The following is a 22,680-nucleotide window of genomic DNA, read 5'->3' on the forward strand; positions in this document are numbered from 1 at the left end:
AAATTAAATATAAATAAAACGTATTCGTTTCATAATGTCGTTCGATAAATTTTAATTTGGCGAAATTACAAAAATGTTCACGAGATAAATCTTTAAAGAAACAAAAAGTAAAAACATAAAAAATAAAATTCGATATGGAACTATTTAAACCTCGCAACGTCCTTCGGTATTATATATTATATACGATTAGAATCGATTAATTATTCCTTTTATCGATCCATTTCGGTTTTCATTTCTTTCTTGTATTTCAGAGATTAACACATCCTGAAACGTGTTACGTAAAGTCGAAGCGTATCCTTCGGATATGCAATTATTGTAGTTACACAATCGCTCGTTCGTCGACGCTTCCCGATGATATAAAGCCGTATGAGTTTTCCATGTGATGTTTTCGTGAAAAATTTGAAATGTTTGTCTATTGACAAGTCTCCTTGAAATTCATTTCAAATTGAATGTTTACTTAATTCCTTCTAATAAATATGGCTCATTAGAATGTCAGAAATCAAACGGAAACACGTATTTCTTTATCCTTATCCAGTTAATTAATCTTTTTTTTCCGCAGAACACGCAAACAACGAACACACAGTTTATAATCAATGTTAAATTTTCCTTGATTGTTCGTCAATTTATCATTTCCCATTATCGATACAATCTCTTCGTATTATATTACTATTATTATTATTATTATTATTAACATACGTTGTACATAAACAAGAAATTAAAAAAAAAACTTTTTTTTTAAATCGTTGTTAAAGAAAAAATTAATGTTATTCGTTCTTTTTCGTTATCAAGACATTTACGCAACGAAACTTTAACACTCTTCTATGATAGATTCCCAAGAACAAAAAACAATATTTGTCATTATTTTTCAAGTAATTTCTTAAGCTCCTCGTTTTCTTTTTTTTTTTTTTTTCTTTTTCTTTTCTTTATCCTCCTCTCAAATTCTCTATCCACAGCAAATATAAGACAAGACGACAGAAACCATGCACGAACAACGACAAAGCTTGCAATGTGGTTTACATAAGCCGAAACGTAGACGGAAAACTATAGGGAGGTGGCCTGAACCCCAAGCTCTTTGGAATTCTTCCCGGTTTGTTCCACCATGAAGGAATTGTATGGTGTGTTCTCTCTCTCTCTCTCTCTCTCTTTCTCTTTCTTTCTCTCTCTCTCTCTCTCTCTCTCTTTCTCTTTCTTTCTCTCTCTCTCTCTCTCTCTCTCTCTCTCTCTCTCTCTCTCTCTCTCTCTCCTTTTAGACTACTCGACCATTCGTTCCTTTTTCTCTTTCGTTCGTTCTTTTTTCTGTATCTATGGCTCTTTCAACGCTCTCACATTTCTCTATTTTAAAGGAAAAGAGAGAGAGAGAGAGAGAGAGAGAGAGAGAGAGAAGGAAAAGTTTATAGGAAAGAAAATCAAAGACGTTCGCAAAAGATCGATTACTTTCGTCGAGAAGCATTTTCCTATCTGATAATTTTCGAAGATAAATCATTATCGATGATTAATATAACTATATCTAGGAATTATTGACAACGTTTATAAATTGCAACGTTTAATTAAAAGTATTCGAATTCGTTCGATAGAAAGAGAAAGAGAAATTGTTTTTGTCTCGGAAAAATTTTGTTATCGGGCAATATATATATATATATATATATATATATTGTCCGAACAAGGAGTGATTTTTCCTATGAAAAAATAAGTTTGAAAGTATGGAGTACAGTTTTTGCGTACGAGGTTTCTTTTGTGAGAAAAATAATATATAAAATTTATTCAATATATTTGTATTTATTGTAAGTTTCGACTTGACGAATCTGCTTCAATCAGATCATTAGAAACATATACATAATAAAGCAAACTAATACAAAAGCACGATATTAGGAACAAGAAAAAATAGATAATAACATTGCATATGTTTTTAAATACAAACACGAATAGAAGCAGATACGTCGGGTCAAAATTTGCAGTAAATACAAATGTATCGAATAGATTTCAAAAGTTATTTTTCTCATAAATGAGAGGAGCATTATACGCAAAAACTCTACATTTTCGACTTATTTTTTTACGAGCGATCATTCCCTGTTTGATTGTATCACTGTTGCTGAAACACCTTTTATATATATACAAGGTGTTCTAGCAACGAAAGAAATACTGATAGTTGGATTTTATAGCTTTGTGTGGAAGAAGTCTATCGAAAATCTTAAGAATGCCGTTCAATATTTTCCACGCTTTCCGAGATTTTATTTCTCCTTCTTTCCTTTGAAAAATACATCGAATTCGTTTTTGAGAAAAATAATATATAAGAGTGGTATCATCACAAAAATTCATTTAACACGTTTAAAAGTAATGACATTCAAAGCAAAGGACAGTTTTATCTTTATCTTTTGAGTGAGGTTTATCAGCAAGCTAAATAATTTTAATTGAACTTTAATGTAACTTTAACAAATTGATTATTTATATACGTCTAAGCTTGAAAAATTATTAATATTAATATTAATATTAATAATTTTATAAATATAATAATTATTTATAATATAATATAACGATTTGTATTACGTATTGTAACAGAAGATCATTTTTATTTATTTCTTTTTTCTTTTTTTTTATTATCTCTCGATCATCTTTTTGAAACGAGATACTCAAAAGAGCATGCACCTCGATCGTTGATCCTCGATCGTCGCAAGTTCGTAGAATAGTACGGAATCGAGACCTCTCTTCTCTTTCCATGCTCTCTTTCACCCCGCTCGATATCGACGTAGTCTGGTTACGAAGGATAAATTGATAATTCTTCGAAGAGGATGATGAAGCAGGAAGACTAAAATCAGCTGTGAGTGGAAAGGCGAACGGATGAGTCTCGATGAAGCGCGACTACGTTCTTCAACTCGCTTGAGGAAGGAAAAGAGGACTAGAACGAAAAGGAAAAGAAAGAAAGAAAGAAGGAAAGAAGGAAAGAAGGAAAGAAAGAAAGAAAGAGAAAGAGAAGGAAAGAGAGAGCAAGAAAGAGAGAAAGAGAGAGAATGAGAAGTACGAGAGACTTCAATGCTAGGCCACGTGATCGTCGAAACGAGTAGAATGGTGAGACGAGGCGAAGAGAACGACCAGTAAAGACGACGACGACGACGACGACGACGACGACGACGGCGACGACGACGACGACGACAACGACGACGACGATGACGATATAGAGAAGGAGAAGGAAAAGAAGAAGAAGGATAGAGAGAAAGAGTAAGAGGAGTGGGGCTCGGAAGAGGTAGAAGGGTGGGAGGTAGGATAGGAATGCGCGGGCCACGGTTGGGGCAGAGAATGAACGAGGGAGGGAGAGAGAGAAAGAGAGAGAGAGAGAATGACTAAGAGGAGAGACGAAGAGGGTACCGACGTGTGGGTAGTGAAAGCGAGATGGTGGTAGGAGGTGGAGAGGTAGCTGAGAGAAGGAGACGGACGAAATGGGCACCGGCTCGGTCGGCTCGCTCGCTCGGGGTAAAGCGAAGCCAACAAACTCACGTCAGTTTCAACCTGGAAGGACGCCAGTCTTTCTCGCGCGTTTCTCGTTCCCTAACGATTTTCATTTATTCTATATAATTATAAAGGAAGAAATCGTGCGTGCGTGAGAGTGTGTTTCTTTTAATTTAAAGAAAAAAAAAAAAAAAAAAAAAAAAAAAAAAAAAAAAAAAAGAAAAAAAAAGAAAGAAAAAAAAAAAGAAAAAAAATAGAAAAGAAAAACGAAAAGAAGAAAAGAAAAAAAAAACAAATATAAGAAATATTTCCTTCTCTTTCTTGTCCAAAGGACAATTGAATGAAAAGCACGAAAAGAAATAGAAAGATAAACGATTTTTCTATGAGGGATTGAAAATAACTTTTTGTTTCTTCTTCTTTTTTTTTTTTTTTTTTTTTTTCCTTTTTTTTTCCTCTCTAAGAAAGAAGATACATCGGTTTAAATTCGATTTCGACAGCGTAATTCGATTCGAGAAAGAAGGGATAGAAGGACGAAGATTTTTTTCAAGCTTGAACGACGACTGATATGAGCTGGGAGCAATTAAAGCGGTTAACGGAGCCGCGAATACCTGCCCGCCGACAGTAGCCCAAAACCGGTAGAAGCATTCTCCGCGCGATATAGCGCGCGAAACGCGACGACGACGGCAGCTTCTTTTGCGTCCCCATCATTGACGACGACATCGTCGTCGTCGTCGTCATTGTCGTTGTCGTCGTCGTCGTCGTCGTCGTCGTCATTATCATTGTCGTTGTCGTCATCGTCGTCATTGTCCTAGTCTCTTATTCCTTCTCGTTCGAACACGACACGTCGTCAAGGTGACAAAGTGTTAATGAATCGAAAAACTATTATAGGATGATCGTCGAGAAAGAAGAAAATGTTTTATAGTGCCTCGTGAAGGGGAAAGTGATGTGAGTGATCAACGACAATAATTCATAACGTGATACGTGTGCTCTGAGTAATCAGCTTCGCGAGAGAAGGAAGAGGATTCGTTCTATCGTCGTGGGATATAAAGTGAAAGAAGAGGAGGTGAAAGGAGAGGATAGAGAGAGAGAGAGAGAGAGAGAGAGAGTGGGATAGAAAGAGGGATCGGCATCCAGAAGAATGAGACGTCTCGCGTGAGCCACCGCCGACGTTCGAAGCACGCGCTGCGCCTTCCATGAGAGATTCGAGTGATTCAAACGAGCGACGACGAATCGTCGAGAGGCCACGCCATGAGAATCCTCAAAACCCTCCATTGGTACGTTCTTCCGTACGGCATCGATCATTCGTTACGAATCGATTTGATCATTTTTCACGATCAGAGGATGCGATTTATAGATACGTGATATTATCGAGAATCCTCATTTACTACCAGTTGCTACGAAGGATCTAAAATAGACTTTCGACTTTCTAATACTAGAAAATATTTGTCTTCTTCTTCTTCTTCTTCTTCTTCTTATTCTTATTCTCGGTGTTCTAGTTCGAAGTGTATCGATTTGTGCATAGAAAGTTTTGAAATAGTGTATAACGAAGTTCTCGTTATAAGAATTCATTTTTATTAAAGATAATAAAATGCAGTTGTACGTTCATAACGTATGTATATAATCTCAGATTATATATATACGTTATATTTAATATCATTCTGATGACAAATGAGCAAGATTATAAAACTCTTAAATAATATCTGAATTAGATTAATATATTTTTACAGATTTCAATCTTTCTCTGATTTATTTTAAAATAGAAATCCATCCATTCTATGTCATTCTTCATTAATTTGCATTTTACATTACACGTCTCATTACTCATATCGAAAGCTTTTATCTAAATGAGTGAGCATTCGGAAGAATGTAAAACATGAATCGACTGAACTGAACAACTATATCTCGCGAAAAAGAATGATATTCGTTCGCTATTGTTTCGAAGCACTTTGAAAAGAATCGCAAATATATATATTCGTATTTTGTGCTAATCGTCTTCGTAATGTCTCCATTATATCCGACTTGGATTCGCGTTTTCTTTTCTTTCGAGTAGGTATATATTCCAGGAGTAAATATCGTACTCTATCGTAACTACGTATAACGGTATATTGTACGTGCATTTACTTCTTAAGGAAATAATCAAGACAGAAAATGGACTAAGTCAGCGTAAATGCGCTACTAATTAAATATCGAGTCCGGTATATATATATATATGAAAAGGATGGTAAGGAAAGGAGGAAAACTTTTGTATTTCATAGTATTCCAAGTTTTATTCATATTTTTTCTTTTTTTTCTTCGTAAAAGACCTCAATTTTCTACCTTTTCTCTCGGCTCACTAACTTGCTTCTTTCTTTATCTAGATTAAATTATTTTATATCTTCAGTTTTAATAATCCGGTTATATTAAACTCGACTATTCGCTCGAATTAAATCCATTTTTCATGCTAAATGTTTTCAATAGATTCGTATAGTATACATGTCTCTCTCTCTCTCTCTCTCTCTCTCTCTCTCCTTCTGTGTGTATGTATAAGGAAAATATATAAAAACACTTTGTGACGTAGAAAATCAGTGAAGAATAAATTTATTAAGACGAACTTGGCCACGTCATCATGATGCGACCTTGCTCTTATCGTGTCTTTATCGACCATCTTTTATTTTTGCTAAGCTATTTGAGACAACAAATTATTCCTCGTCATCTTTGTCATCTTTCTCATCGTTCTGATTGACAAGCAAATCGTTAACTAGTATGCGTACCAAGGAAAAGCCACCCGACGCGAATCATTTAATAGACTGAGGAATTTCGTGCATGAGAAGCTTTAATAATTGCTCGGGATATACGAATGAATTAATGAGATCGAATTACGTGTTTCCGTTTCCGCGATTTTTCCGTTCGTGTTCGCGAATAGAATGGGCGAGTTGTTATTATTTAACCGATAAGAAAAAACTCGGCTTGTTTGTGTACGTCTAATTTCGATAAATCATACAATCGTGTCATCTAAATACTTGACAGAGAAACATTCTTATTTAATTCTTATTTAAGTCAATACATTATACCAATATGTCGTTTTATTATTTATTTCCTTTTTTCTTTTTTTTTTTTCTTTTTTTGTTTTGTTTTAATGTTTTTCTTCATTTGTATTTTAGCTTCAATACGAGCCGCATACGTAGGCATCAGTAATTCAATAAGATTATTATGCAAACAACGTTCTCTCAGCTAATATCGGTCAATACCGCGATTACGCAAGCGTCACAAGATTTTCTGCAAGATTTGCCACAGTGAACCTTGATTTTACCATGTTCCCTTGCTAAATACCGTTATTACGAGCATGGCAATTTAGCAAGTTGAATTTCCGTTTCACGACAGCACCGACTAGACTCTTGCGTTAAGAGATCCACCGTGGCGATCTTCGATGCGCGTTCGTTACGCCAGTAAATGCCGACAGTGTTATCACGGATAACTGATATTTAACGGATAATAGCGGAAATTCGTCCCTCTTTGAGAAACCGACGTTCAAACGACTTGTAAACGACTTCGTTGTTTGTTGTCGTTCTTAATCATTTTCGTGGAATCGTTTTTTTTCCTTTTGAGATTTCTCAGACTTTCGAGTATATAGAAAGATAAAAATAAAAGAAAAATATAAACATATATATGGATACACCTATATAGATGGTACATATATAGTAAACGATAATTTAAATGTTGTTATATCGATCTCGTATTATTATTCGCGTCGATTTTATTAATCATACGATAATTATTATCGTTTTATAACGAGTAAGTAGTTATTATGAATCTGATCAAATCGTAAATCAAATATTTTAAATCTTATTGAAATATCAAGATAATGATACTATTCATTTTGATATATGTTCGTCTATATACTTAAATCATTAAAAGCGTCAATACAACAATAACTTTTAATTGGCAAATTCATGTAAATATTTTTTAACGTTATTATGTATTATTTATATATACTTTACACACTTACGTTTTCATTTCCATAGATAGCTACTTGTTTAGGGAAATACGAACCATCTTTATGCAATGGTAATTTAAAAAGTAGAAGGAACGGTAATAGAGGAAAGATCTTTGTATACTTGAGAAACACGCTATAAGTACTTTGTTCTTCATCTTCTCTCGGAATTTTTCGAGTAGCTATCCAATGGTGAGAAAAGAAGAAAGGAAGGGTAGTTAGAAATCACCCTTTGTTAGGAATCACCATTCGAATGCATTTGAAACATGAATGGTTTCTTTTAAAGATTATCCTTTAAATAGCAAAAAAAGAATTCATTTAGTATACCGTTATTTCAAGTTGTTTAGAGTTTAAAATAGATCTTTTTATAAAATTTAGAATATTTTATAAAAATGTACTTTTCTCGTCTGTATGTGTGTGTGTGTGTGTGAATGTGTAAAGGAGAATAAGAGAATACTTCAATTTTATGAAAATGAAATCGTCTTAGCCTGTGCGTGAGAATATATATACATATACATATATACATATGTATGTATATATATATATATATATATGCATACTAATAATACTAATAATATTAACATGAGCTATCATCATCCTTCATCATACTGTCGCTTGAAGACCCAACCAAAGTTAACTTTCAAAGTAAGTTTCAAAGTTGACTCATGGAAACGTGAAATGATTTTAGCGAATTCCTCGGAAGATCGACGCAGACGGCCGACCGGACGAAAGTTCGCCGTGTGCTCAAGAGACGCAATGCGATTAGGTCTGTTCGTATTCACTCCACTCTTAGGATATCCGATGGGTTATATCATGGAGAATTATGATCGGTCACGATGAAAAAGGAAAAGAAAAACGACTCTTCTTTTTTTATTTATAGAAAATTTCTATTTTAAATATAAGAACGTTCAATAAATTTTATTCTAAACGTAACTATTATTATACCTTAACAATATTCTTGAAACTTTTTCAAGCGAATGCTATATATTAATCTTATAATATTGTTTGTCCGTTATAAAAATTAAGATTGAATACAATTTCGACAATCTGACCAATCAATTTAAAGGCTAACTTAAAAAGCACTGTCGTTGGATTACGTTCAATAAGCCAGATATACTATTTTTCAGATTATTTCTTTTTCTTTTTATCTTATCATATTTTATTTTTATACGCTAACAGAGCGGATTAATCAGATTATAAGTTATCGTAAATTATCGAGTATTATATTACATGTCGCGTATACATAATGAAAAAACATGTTATCCTAGATATTCAAAATAAACAATGTTTGATATAAATTTAGTTTTTCGTAAAAATTTTGAATTAAACGTCAAATTATATCGTCGAGACAAATTATCGTTTCTTTTCTTTTGATCATAAGCAAAATAATTCATAAGCAATCATTTTTCAAGATATATCCCATCGAATATCGCGTTATTATGTCTTTATATATCATTCCAAGTATGCTTTCGAGAGTAACGTAAGCATTGCTTTTTAGTACGGCTAATTTTTCAGTATTAGAAATAGTTTTAGTTGATAGAGATACGTAATGATTGTCACTAATACATATATAGATAATACAGGCGTAATCAAAAATAAAATACATCGAACGTACTTCGAAGTTATTAGCTTTTCATTATAAACATAAGAAAAATATTTGATGAGAATTAATCATCGAACTTTCGCAGGATAATCCATTCTCTTCTTATTTCATCTTTCAATTCCGAAACAATCGAATTACTTGCTTACCCTCGATATGATATAATTGACCCACTTAATTGAATTCTATTCTTCTTTAGTGTTCTATGTAGTCCACGTACGTACGTAAGTACTTAAACTCTTCAGCCGCTTTCTCGATTCAGACTATAACTTCGATCGCGCGTCTGCGCGCACGCGCGCGAGCATAGCCTTTCTCATAGTTTCAAATATAATAGGACAAAAATACTACCACGATTATTTATCCAATTTGATGGTCTAATGTAGATAACATTTATTTCAGAATCAAACAAATGTTTTGGAATTCTAATGATCATCGTATTAATAATAGAACAAAGCCTCGTTGTGTACAAAATAAAAATAGAACAAAAATTTGTCATAGATCGACGATTGAGGAATAAAGCAGACGCAAAAAAAAAAATGCAATCGACAAAACGAGTATTTTCTCTCAACTCAGATATCTCGCTGCTTTATACGCAGCATATACGCTTAGCTCAAGGCGTCTGAATCACGTATCCTTAAGAAGACACGATTAAATTATGTTTTAACGCGTATCGCATACGTAAAAATGTGTATTCGTATCCTTCGCAGCACCCACGATAGCGCCATATTTTTTCGCATTCGTCGGAGTTGAATCGTGTCGCGAAATGAATTTCATTTCTGAGTTGGAAAATATCGAGCGACGCTTGCTTCCAACCATACCCGAATTTTTCAGTTTTTAAAGCGCTATTGGTTGATATACATATTGTTTCGACGTGTATTGAAAGGAAAAGGAAAAAAAAAACGAACGAATTTATCGCGACATACCCGCAATTCAAAAAATATTAATCTGGAATACAATCTCGATGGAATTTAAAAACCACTTTTATCTCGTGGATTTTGTTAATATATGTTTTACCTGCACATGACGTGTAATATTTCGTATATTTTTTCTGTTTTTTTTTTTTTTTTTTTTTTTTTTAATTCTTCTTTTAGAATGAATGCATCGTCTACGTAAACACATATCAGCTAGATTTAAAAAAAAAAAAAGAGAAAGAAAAAGAACTCGTTCACACCTATTCGTTTATTACTAATGTTGCACACCAACATATTGATATCTATCTCTCATTTATTTCTGATCCTCATTATCTCTTTATTTCATTCCATATCTTATGAACGCACGTGTGCATTCTCGTAAAGATACGAGCCAATAGCGGCGTAGAGCTTGAATTCTTTCAGGGTCATAAAACAACGAAATTTCTTCATAAAACATTCGAGTATAAGATAAGAGAAAAAGATTTAAGAGGGAGAGAGAGAGAGAGAGAGAGAGAGAGAGAGAGAGAGAGAGAGAGAGAGAGAGAGAGAGAGAGAACTCTGTAAAGTACTGGTAAGTTTTTCAAAGAAAAAAAAAGTTCATGACTTAGTTTGTTCTTATAAATTTTGTTAATTAATTATCTTGCAGGAAGTAAAATTCTTTGCAAGTAGACGTTTAACAATTCTTTTTTTCTTTTTTTTATATTAAATACATATAATGATCAAGTTTTATGAGGCTGCATACTTTTCTTAACTTTATCTTATTCGTCACGACAAACACCATGGGGATACCAAAACGTTCGTTTATCTTTCTTTACTTCGACTGTCGGAGAATTTCAGTGGTCGACGACTCTGGAGTCGTACGAAGAGCACGTATTATTACACACGACGTATGTACGTGCCAGTATGCGACATCTTTTTTGCTTCTCATTATATCGCATATTCGTTCGACGCCTGCAGATGCACCATCGTTATCGTCGAATTCAATGAATTACGTTAAGGTCCTCATCTTCGTATACATCGCCGACGTATTATCAAATTTTACGACGACGTTATTATAAGAACGAATCGCGACATTCATCGATTAAATAAATTTCTTTTCGGGATTCCATAAGATTTTAATCAAAAATTCTTATTGATTATCGTATCTTAAGATAATTAAAAAGGAAAAGAGAAAAAATGAGATCGATTAATCGATCGACCGATCAATTGTGAGCCTCTTGGTGGGATTCTCTCACCGCTGAAACTTACGTTACGTAATTAAATTGCAGCGTGTTCTCAATTTTCTTTGAGAACACGATGCGTAAAGTCAAAACTACACAGTACGTATCGTGTATCATCGTAAGGGCATTTCCATACGTAGTATCGATTACCAATCATTTGTGGATTCAATCTTCTCCAAGTCTAACTTCTATTTCCATGCGTATCCATTTCTTCGCATACCTTTAATAAATTAAAGCGTGACTTTATGCAGAGTAATGAAATTTAAAGAGCTTTGCCTTTTAATAAACATGTTCTCATAATCATTCTTATATTTTAGCTATGAATCACAATATCTCGTTGATCTTATTAAATAATAGCAAATTGTAGATTATATTAATTTATTAAAACGCCTGTAGAAAATAAAAAGTGATGTAGAAACTTTCTTGTAGACGTTAATTTTTAAGGATATTAATAAATTTCTTTAATTACAAGATCGACCATTTCTATTTTTAATTAATCGATTGTAATCACGAAATACGAATCACGATATCGAATTGTCAGATTTCTCTTGGTATAACTTTAACAACCTGTCCGCGAGTTTCCCCGTCCTAGAAGTTTCCCTGCAGAAGAAAACTTATTGTTAGTTGTCATTGTTCGAAGTTGGCGTCGATCGATAATGACACAGATGAGAACAAAGATAATCAAATAGACGAAAATGTTACTCGGTATTTCGTTTATTTTATGTTAGAAAAGAATTTATAAAACTAGAAAAATAAAAATTGCTTTTAAAATTACTTTTTAAGAATTATAGTATTGATTAACGATAAAATATTAACTTTGGATACTTTGGAAAAGAAAGAGATTGAAAAATAGTTTTTAATAAAGATCCTTTCGAAATTATTCAACGACGAGAATACATATTTACATATAAACTCAAGAATATTCGATTTTCAACGACACTTCGTATTTCCCCCGAGAAATATGTAGGTCTTAGAATCTTTGAAACGTTTTATCGTGAAGCAAACGATGCTCTCATATTTGTTGGGCACGTTATTTCCATATTCTTTATCCAGAATCCCTTTTACACGCGAGTAGTATTCGATAGAATCGTTATTTGAGCGTTCAATTGGAGAAGATAGAAGAATAGTAAGAAACGTCGGAAAGGGAAAACTAGAAAGAAAGAAATTTACCCAATGATCGACTCAAGGAGAATTATCATTTCTTAGAAGTATTTTAAAACGTTATTGACGATTATTTCAGGTCCCGTCGACGTAGCGGCAGTGGCGCATCGGATATACAGCAACAGCAACAACAGCAGCAACAACAACAGCAGCAGACGCAGCTGCAAGAGAACAACAACGGGAGTTCACGGGATACAGGAAAGAAATTGCAGGAGGGATTGGGTCCCGATGAGATGTGGGCTCCTGGTGCCCTAGGCCATCACCGGGAGCTACCAGTCGATGTGCCCGACACCTTATTACAGAAGGCCTATCCCAATAAGGTAAAGAATTGCTCGCCCGACTATCGGAATGAGCTTCGTCGTCCCCGTAGCGCTAGCGACTTAGACCTCTCCCTAAACGTTAAGAACGATATTTTAAAAAAACGCACGACGGACGATCGCGTGAGGCTTGGTCTAACAGCCGATCGGCCTGACGTCACCGATGGCCCACGCTCGATCCTCCTCAACGGTGGCGGCAAGCCGTCGATACTCGAGATCGAGCTAAAGATCGGCTCGAAGGAGGAGGATAAAGAGGAGGAGAAAGAAAAGGATAAAGAGGAACTGAAAGAGTTTCAGAAGGAGAAATTGAAGATGGAGAAGACAAACGGTAGTATATTGAAAGCTATCGAGACGAAAGATCCAAAGAGTCCCTTCAGGGGCGATCATGCCGATGACGAAGACGAGGAGGAGGGCTCCAGCGAGGAGGCAAATGGTCAAAAGGAATCGAGCGTGGACATCGAAGATGAGTATCCTTTCGCTAAGGAAGACTATCCGACAATGTTGAAAACCTGTAGTGACGACTCGGCAAGTCCACGCAGTTCCTCGAGCCGATCGGATAGTACAGCACCATTAGATACTAGTCTGGTGCTAAGGCATAGTACCGACGAGAAGAAAAAGAAGAGTAAGAAGGTTAAAGCTCGTGACAAAGATTCACCGAGCTATGACGCTAGGCGAATCGATCTTGGCTCACCTTGCCGACCTGTCGTTACTGAGCTACCGATCAAGGTGACGCCTTTATTCGCTCGTGCACGCGATACGACCTCGTTTGACAATCCGGCGTATGGCTTGCCGGATTTCCAAGACATTCAGGGTCTCCTGATTAGATCGGACGAGGTGTCGGATCTCACAAGACTCATCGATGAGCAATGTCCAATACCAAGAATGCCAGCTAGTCTTCAAGATCGGACACAATCGGAACCTCAGAGTCCTCAGATCGAATCCTCAATGGTGATCCTTGGTAATACAACATCGAGAAAGAGTTCGAAACACCAACAAAAGGAGAAGTTCGCGATAAAAACGAAAAGTCAGGATCAGATCGAAGAACGAGTAAGTGCGAGCTCGACCGACGATCTTCTTGGAATCGAATCTACCAATTGTCTCGAGTCCTCCTCCGCTCGACAAAGATCCAAGAAAAAACGTCATCAACAGATATCAAGCGGTTACTCGACATTAAGAAGCGAGGTCTCGAGCGATCTCGAATTCACCGATCGCAGCTTCCTTGTTGTCAGTGGAAAAGGTTATCGCGAGGTTGCCGTTGATTGTCCACCTGACTTCGTACCGGTCACCAAGTGCCATCCGATTTATCCTCCGCCAAACAAAACGCCCGGCAACAGCAAGCACAACACTCTCGAACTGAAACGTGATCGTAATGGAGAGAACGTTGTCGTCAGAGAGACGACAACGACGACAACGACGACAAGTACGATGACAACATTGAACACGATGACCATGGCGAACAACATAGTGACCCTAGATTCCCCTAGACTTCGCTCGAACGATATAAATCTCTCAATGCCGAACAAAGCACCGATCGTGTCGTCACCTCCCACGCTAGCCACCGATGCTAGCGCTAGGGAAAACGTAGTCGCGCGTACGATAGACCGAAAGCACGAGTCCAAGAAGGTAAGGTCCAAAGTAAAGAGCTTCCTTATCGAAAGCTTCTCCTCTATCATGCACCAAGATAAGCCTCGCCGGCACAATAGTAAAAAGCTTCACCTAGACGCTTTCAGCACGAATCTAGAGCTTCGCTCTTACGATTTCTCTCTTTCTAACCAGACATCTCGCTTCAGCGAGAGATCCTTTAAACGGTCTTCCTCGATTCACGATTTATTTATTCCTGAACACAAGAAGGATTTCCGTTTATCCTGCATCGCTACCTTATCCACCGATTACAACAATCGTGATCACATTGATGAATGTAAAGTCGTTTTTCTCGACGATGACAGAAAGAGAGAGATTCTCTCGTTCGAGACCAATCAGAACTCACGAAATTCCCAACGCGAGAATTCCTCCATTAAAGACGTTACGACGATCATGGACCTTCTCGAGGATCGCGCTAAATCTTCCTTAGACATATCTCCGGACACGCAGAATAAGAAGAACGCGAGATTGTCACTTGAATATGAAAAACGATTGAGATCACAAAGCGTTTTGGATGTAACCAACTCAAAAACTATGTTCGTCAAACCGATCGCGAGAACGAACTCTATTGAATCCAAATTTATTACGATCGATCGTACACCATTCTCGATGAATATTCTTCAGAAAGATACTTTTTCGTCCGCTTCTTCTCTTCTTCCTCCTCGTCCTCTTTTCTCTGCTTCTTTCTCCTCTCGCAATCCTGACGGACAAACAACACCGGACTCAACGAGACTCACGTCGAAGAACAGTGCGTACAACACGCTATATGCTTACCAGGACCACGACGATCTTTGCGTACTACAGGTAAACCGCATAAGAGACTCTGCTTCGAATTTCCGAGTGTTCTTGCATTGCGTAACGTCTTGTCCGTTCGAGCTGTTGATGCGAAACACTCCTTTCCCATCTTTTCTCTTTTATCTTGTCTTTTCTTTGTTTCTTTCTTTTTTTTCTTTCTTTTTTTTTTTTCTTCATTTCTTTGATCGAAAAATCTTTATTCCTATTTCGTCGAACATTATCAAAGAATTTTCGCAAATCAGCTCGTCGGACGAGATACGATATTAAAAGCATGGGGGACGAACCTTTCGAGGACGTGCGATGCAGCATGGTAAAGTAGAACTTTCTATACTTGTTTTATTATACGACTATCCTACGAGTGAGCAGTGGTTTGTATCTCTTGTATGTTCTATCGTAGGAATTAGACGGCACGTGCCTAGTTTGTATACCTTTACTCTCACTGAATCCACCTCCTTCTCCGATCGTTCCAACGATTTCTTGGTCATTCTTCTTTTTGTTATATATATATATATATATATATATATATATATATATATATATATATATATATATAAATGTATCTTTTATCTAGATACGCGGCACGAGTTTGAAGCGTAGCGTGCCGTGTTAGGGGATCTTTTTAAGAAAGGGTTTATTTTTTCTCTTTTTGTGATGGTAATAATAATAATAATAATAATAGAAATATTGGAAATTGTAATGAATTAGTTAAACGAGAGGAGACTATTTATCTCTTTTCGTCTCTCACTTACGTATTCTCTTTCTTTTTCTTTCTTTCTTTCTTTCTTTCTTTTTTCCTCTTCTCTAACTATCTGTCTATAGATTTTTGGAAAAAGAAAAATGTAGTTTTGTGCATGGCCGAGCTCAAAGGACGATTAATTCGAACCACTTTTTGGAATGGGTTTTTAGGCTGGTCTTAATGGAGTCAAACCTGCCATCCCGCCCAGAGATCAAAAAAGGGCACCCGCTAGACCACCGAAGGATAGTCTCAGACTTTCGAGCCAGAACAACAACGTCGAGAGCAACGATTATGCTAATACTACGGAACCTACGCAGCAACAGCTTCATTCCATTAGGAAATATCAGGTATGTTCTATGTTGTCTTGCGCAAAAAAAAAAGAAGAAAAAAAAAGCACGAAGAAGTCCGCAATATTTCGTAATCGAGTTTACGAAAACTCAACTTCGTCTTTGTCGTTTCTTGTCATCCTCTCGTAATTATGAAATTCTTACGTTGAATGACGTCGTTCCTTCGTTTTTGTAATTTCTTCTTCCTTCTCTGTTTGTTATTGCACAATATCAGTCCAATTTGATTAGCGATTAGATAGAATTAAATTGCAATGTTTCCTTTTTAATTCATCTAATTAACACATTCCTCATCGGTGATGAAACACGAAATTAGGATAATTTGTTTACATTGAAATCGTAATTTCGACTTATGTGAAAACGATATGATGATGTTTTTTTATCAATAGTCGCCGGTAAACATCTCGATCAAGTTTGTGAGCGTTTCGTTCTCCTTCATCGGATATTTATGGTCGATGGCTCCGACTGGTCGCATGCCGAAACTTATGAAGATTGACAGTTAAACGATAAAATTAGTCGATCAAGTCTAAACGGAATTTACATCGTCAAAAATAAATTGAGTACATGACGCGTTTCAAGCGATAAATCATGCAATTCATTTTGTCCTCCAAATTGTCTTTTAAGTATCGTTAAGTCTCTATCTCGCATGATTTTCTTTGTTGTTAAAAAGCTTTACATGATGATTGTAAAAAGTTTAATTTTCGATTTCATATAAACGTGATGTCGAGAAAATATTTAATGACAAATAAATATAGTGATTGAAAAGTATTTTAAAAATAATTTCATGGTCGAATCAAGTTCGCATAAACCAACAAATATCGTAATGCGTTGAGAGTTAGTATCTTTCTCAAATTATTATCATTTTCAAAAAATCACAATACGTTTATCCACGAACGAAAAATAAGTCCGTTTTCCAATCTGGTGATTCGTTTGCGTGATGTAATACCGGTGTTCAACGACAAATGATTATTCACCTAGGAGACAAGGTAACCCATCGAGTTCGTGAACATTTGGACAGGAAATCACGGATACGAACGCGACAATGGCTAATGGAAACTCGTTGTGCCATACTACGGTAGTCATACAGTTGTACAGTTTCCGTATTTCCTATTTGGCATGCTAACGGTCGTATTTCGATCGATCGACAAGAGCTACTTTAACTCTTTCACTACCTGTTCACTACCTGTCACTACTTGTTCACTATTCACGGTAAATATAATAAAAGAAATAACAGATATTTTTTCATCGGTTAAATTTCTTTAAAAAATATTATCTTTTTGTTTCTCGTTGTTTGTACATTAATTACGAGAGTCTAGAATATAATTGATGTTTCAACTCGAAAAGTAAAGACTTCGGGACCCAACTACGAAGTACTGTAATTTAGCGAAGCAATAAACACTTCGAAGTTAATGCGTTTCTCTTGGAGGTACAACGATAAGATTTTGCGGCAGCGTAGGAAGATCGTTTCTACGGTAATTACATAGTCATTAATCGTTATCGTCGATGAAGATCGTATCTCTCTCTCTCTCTCACTCTCTCTCTCTCTCTCTCTCTCTCTCTCTCTCTCTATCTCTATCTCTCTCTTTCTCTGTTTGCTCTTCAAAAAATACTGAAAAGTTAGGATATATAGTACATATTCGACATAGTAATTCATAGGAAAAGGTGAGCATAATACGTTCATGCGTGTTCCACGAAGAAGAAAAAAGAGAAGAGGAGAGAACGCCGTGTGTCTCTCTCTTCGAATACGCAGGCGTGGCTAGAGTCGTGAGTATGTTTATCTTATAGAATCCTCACACCGTTCTCTTTCGCCTTACCTTAAGTCAAGCGTGCCTCGGAATGCAAAGAACTCCGGCGTGCTTTAAGATTATACGCCTCGAGTGTAAGCTTAACGAGTTTCGATACTTATACGCGTACACTTTCCTTTTCCCACCTCCGCTTTCCCTCCATTTTTTAATATACAAATGTCCCCTTCGACAATAATTCTCATTCTTTTGTTTGATAATTAAAACCATATATGTATTATTAATTCAATTTTTTCTTCATAAGACATGATATGCAAGGAATGTTTAATCTTTTAATGCATAATCTTAAATGAATATCAGATCATAGCTATTGCTACGAAAATTCAATTGATAATATTTAATTAAAAAACTAAAACGTTACAGACGTTAAAATATAAATTAAATTATATTAATCATTAATAGGTCATCATTTCACAATCACAAGTATTTAGAAAGAATTACAATTATATACTTCCATCTTTAAATCTTAAAAGGAACAACTTCAAGAGCTCGAAGCTTCCTTTGCTTTGTCAAAATTGCTGAGACGTTGAAATCTGAGCAATGTGAAGTTGCCAAGGAACGTATTAAAGTCTCTCCTTGGTTGATCAATGTCTCGTTATAAAGCGATCCTTCCAACAGGCGACAATGTAATAGAAATATGTATGTATGATATGTGTGTACATATATATGTATATATATATATATATATGTATTCATATATATGTATGTACATAAATATCGAACTTACGGTCTAAACGGTACCGCCTTTCTCATTCTCATCTTATAGCAGACTTTAGCACTGTTGGGAACTTACAGAACGAGCAGAGCTCACGTTAAAGAAACCCTACGTATCATCCAAGTAAACAGGGCTTCGGCCAAGTATTCTCGCGCACATAACAGCACGCACGAGTTGCCATCGTATCGCATCGCATCGTATCGCATTGCGTCACATCATTCGTTCGGTGGTTATATAAAAAAAGTCGATACTTTAAAGAAAATGTTCACAGCTGATCCGTGAAATTTGAACTCTGTCTTATCGGTTCTTTAAAAAGAAAATTCACTTAGATTCTTTGACGATGACCTTTAGAAATTTCATCCAATATCGACCTACATATCCGTCGATTGGATAAACGTTTTTTTTTTTTAGATAAATTTGTATCACCTTATCATAGATTTAATTGTAAGTTCGAAAAATTTTTATTACTTATTTCATAAAATTATAATATCGATATATTTTAATATGTACGTAACCGTTAATATTTTTGCACCGATGCGTGATAATTCACATTTTTTTTTCGTATCTACAAAAAAAATTATAAAATTTGAAAGTTATAATACATATTACTTATATTAATATAATTCTGAAATGAAAGAACTAATGAAAAAACTTTGAATATGTAGAAATAATTAATTTTCTAACCATAAAATAAAATAAAACTTGGAAGATACAGATATGTAAATATATTGGCTTAAAAGTTACGGGAATTGGCATTGTAGGATCTTAAGAGAAAAATACATTTATATCTTTTGACATTGACCTTTAGAATTTCATTCTACAGGTTCCACAAGTTCGTTGATTAAAAAAACGTTTGTGAAATATGTTCGAATTGCCATATTATGGTCCAAGTTCAAAAGAATTCTTTTTCTGACAGCGATAGAACTGCCTTGTTTATTCCATAGAATATAACACAATGCTCGATATATATCACGTGTATTTAATCACAGGTATTTTCATAGTAATCTATTGTATTCATTATATCGCGTAATAGATTCCTTGACTTTTCTCTCATGCGAAATACCAATTATATACTCTTAGTATATCTTTTTAGAAAACTTTTCACACATAATGAATTAATCATTTCTTAGAAACCATCTTAAAAAGGGACAATATATATATCATCCATTCTTCTTCAATACTTCTATATCGTTTATGAATTATATATATATATATCCTTTGAAGATTAAAATAATGAAACGAAGCTAAGTGGAAATAATTTTGGTCGATCTTGCAATATTTACGATTTTCTATTGGCTTTTTATTGGCCACTATCCCTTAACCATAAGGGTCATATTCGTTCAAGCGTAATACAATTTTGACCCTCATACGTAAAACAGTGAGGAACATATGTTCCACAGTGTCGATAATACACCCTTAATGCATTGTGAATTTCGCAGGTGCGAGTTTTCTATCATTCAAAATTTTTTTAATGACCTTGCTGATATTTTAACGTGATAATAAATATAAATAATTCAAATTGATGCAAATTCCGTTCACTAAGAAGTATAAGAATATATATATATGTACTTGTATGTATGGTATATGTAAATTACGTTAATACCCAGTTTTATTATCTGTGGGTACTCTCATCTCCAAGAATATATTTTCTCTTTTCTTCGTAAGATTGAAAAAGAAAATTTCAGTTTTCAGGATTTATTCTTTATATATATCCTGGTTTCTTTCTTTTTGGGTTTCATTACTTTCCTTGTCAAAACTTAAAAACGAGGTCTTGATAATGGCTTTCATCAACCATCTTTCTATCCTTCTCGTTTAAATTCTTAAAGTGCATGGGTTATGATCTTCGCACACCTACGCGTTAACTAAACATCAATATAAGGGGCATGTAAAAATTGTATCTAAAAATATACCGGTCTCTTAAATAGGTCGTTGAGTAAATTATCGAGATTAATATAATTGAAATATAATTTATACTAAAGCAAAGACATAACGATTATACATAGATAGATAATAGTAAAGATGTATTATATATTTTTATCTTGAAAGATACATCGGATATAATTTTAGAAATAATTTTAGAAATTTAATATAATGGTATATCGATTTATAAAATGCTATTATTAATTATTTATTGTTTTATTTTGTTTAAGGAACAATTACGGAAACGCAAGGACGAGGAGGAGAGGCAAGAAATCTTGAATCGATCGCTTCGTGGCTCAACGAAGCTTCAAGCTTTAGAAAGTCATGCCACGAATCTTACCGGCCAAGAGAATCTCGCATATGCTCAAGACGAGTTGACCACCACTGTTACTCGTCCTGTTCATGTCGCACCTCAAGCGCCCTTAAGTAAGTCTACCTTTTCTTATTTTCTTCTTTCTTTATTCGTACGTGCTCGCTAGCCAAGAATGAATAATCGAATTAAAACCACGAAAGATCTCACGGTTGAGCTTATTTTTATATTTATAGAAAAAAAAAAAAAAAAAAAAAAAAAAAGGGAACGACGTTATCGTCCACTTGGAAAATATTTTAAGCCCTATCATTCGAACACTCAAGTCTCGTTTTGTTTTATCTCAGCCTTCTTCTGAAAGCACAAATTTCTTTATCCGAAATGTTATCTGAAGATTTTCGAAGAAATCTTCTTTAAAAGCTTCTCTTACAAAGATTTCGACTTCTTCAGATTACTCTGTATAACGTCTAATGGTACGAGTCGTGAAATAACAAGAGGAGTACAATCCTAGCTCTGACGAGTAGTCTTTACATATTTCAGCATACGGAGAGGTCGTTGCCACGTTGGAGAGATTGCAGCTTCAGTTACGAAATATCTCCGGTGCTCTCGGCATTTCGGGTCCAAGTGTGGAAGCCGAACTTGAGGCAGTTCGGACGCTTTTGCTACAAAGCCAATTTGCAACTGCCACAGCTACGCATTACGCTTTGAAAACGCGATTAAGGTCGAACAAGGTTCTTAGACATCATGCCGAAGATTCATCGACATTAGCTCGGGACGTACGTATACGTTATTTTAATATTTAGATAGATTGATCCACGCTTATTTCTAAATTATTAGATGAAGCAAAAAAAAAAAAAAAGGAAAAACATAACAACAATTATGCGAAATATACGTATATTTGATGATAAAAATAGATATACATATCATATAAATATAATACACTTATTATTAATATATACTTATCTATCAGAAATATTTATATATTATTATTCGGAATGTTATTAATGATTTTGAGATAATGTTCACCTGTTCTTTTCTTTTTTTTTTTTTTTTTTTTGAGAAATGTTACCTTCGATTTCAACAAAACAATTTCTCTGTCATTTGTTTGTTTCATTATTGCAGTGCGTAGACGTATTAGAAAAATGGCAATCATCATCAACGGCAACGGATGTTGGTGCGGCGGAAACGATGGCTGCCGTGGAGGAGCTGACGGGTATTCTTACGAGTTACGACATGGAGGCATTACTTATAGCACATGATTCTATAGTTTCGTATGTGGAAGGCTTCCAAAGAAAGCACAGTCCTGCGTCTTCGTCACCAAGTCGCCCACCAAGTCCTACATCGAGTTGGAGAGAGTCACGTGTAGATAATATCAAAATAATTAGGATCGAAAAAACTAACGAACCTTTGGGTGCTACTGTTCGAAACGATGGTGATGCAGTTATTATCGGTATCTACCTAAATCGTTTAAAAATATTCTGAATTAAAATGAATAAATCCAATGACGAATGTTTCTTTCCAAGGTCGTGTTGTTCGAGGTGGTGCAGCAGACAAATCCGGACTCCTGCATGAAGGAGATGAAGTTTTAGAAGTTAATGGAGTTGAAATGCGTGGAAAAAGTGTTAACGATGTTTGTGACATTTTAGCTGGCATGCAGGGTAGTCTTACGTTCTTGGTATTACCAGCACCAACGAATTACCGAAATAATTTGAATAATAGGAAAGAGGACACTAATCAAGTAAGCGAACGAATTGTTCTTCTATAAACTTTCTTGTATAATCTTATTATTGATAAAATGAA

General features: G+C 35.2%; 1 protein-coding gene across 11 annotated transcripts in view; it reads left to right on the forward strand.

Moving 5' to 3' along the window:
* The window catches only part of LOC124953377, a 53,509-nt gene that overhangs the window by 26,479 nt on the left and 4,350 nt on the right, over positions 1-22,680 (forward strand). For 6 of the 11 annotated variants that reach the window (XM_047504660.1, XM_047504688.1, XM_047504672.1 and 3 more), the window contains 7 exons: positions 8,100-8,177; positions 12,383-15,065; positions 15,963-16,139; positions 20,804-20,999; positions 21,421-21,656; positions 22,003-22,330; positions 22,404-22,618. In XM_047504660.1, the coding sequence (XP_047360616.1) occupies positions 8,100-8,177; positions 12,383-15,065; positions 15,963-16,139; positions 20,804-20,999; positions 21,421-21,656; positions 22,003-22,330; positions 22,404-22,618 (3,913 nt within the window). Of the gene's footprint in view, positions 1-2,548; positions 4,716-8,099; positions 8,178-12,382; positions 15,066-15,962; positions 16,140-20,803; positions 21,000-21,420; positions 21,657-22,002; positions 22,331-22,403; positions 22,619-22,680 lie in introns of those variants that run through there. The other 5 variants (XM_047504706.1, XM_047504723.1, XM_047504732.1 and 2 more) reach the window with 4 other exon arrangements.

The sequence above is a fragment of the Vespa velutina genome, chromosome 1 (genome assembly GCF_912470025.1).
Source record: "Vespa velutina chromosome 1, iVesVel2.1, whole genome shotgun sequence".
Taxonomy (NCBI): domain Eukaryota; kingdom Metazoa; phylum Arthropoda; class Insecta; order Hymenoptera; family Vespidae; genus Vespa; species Vespa velutina.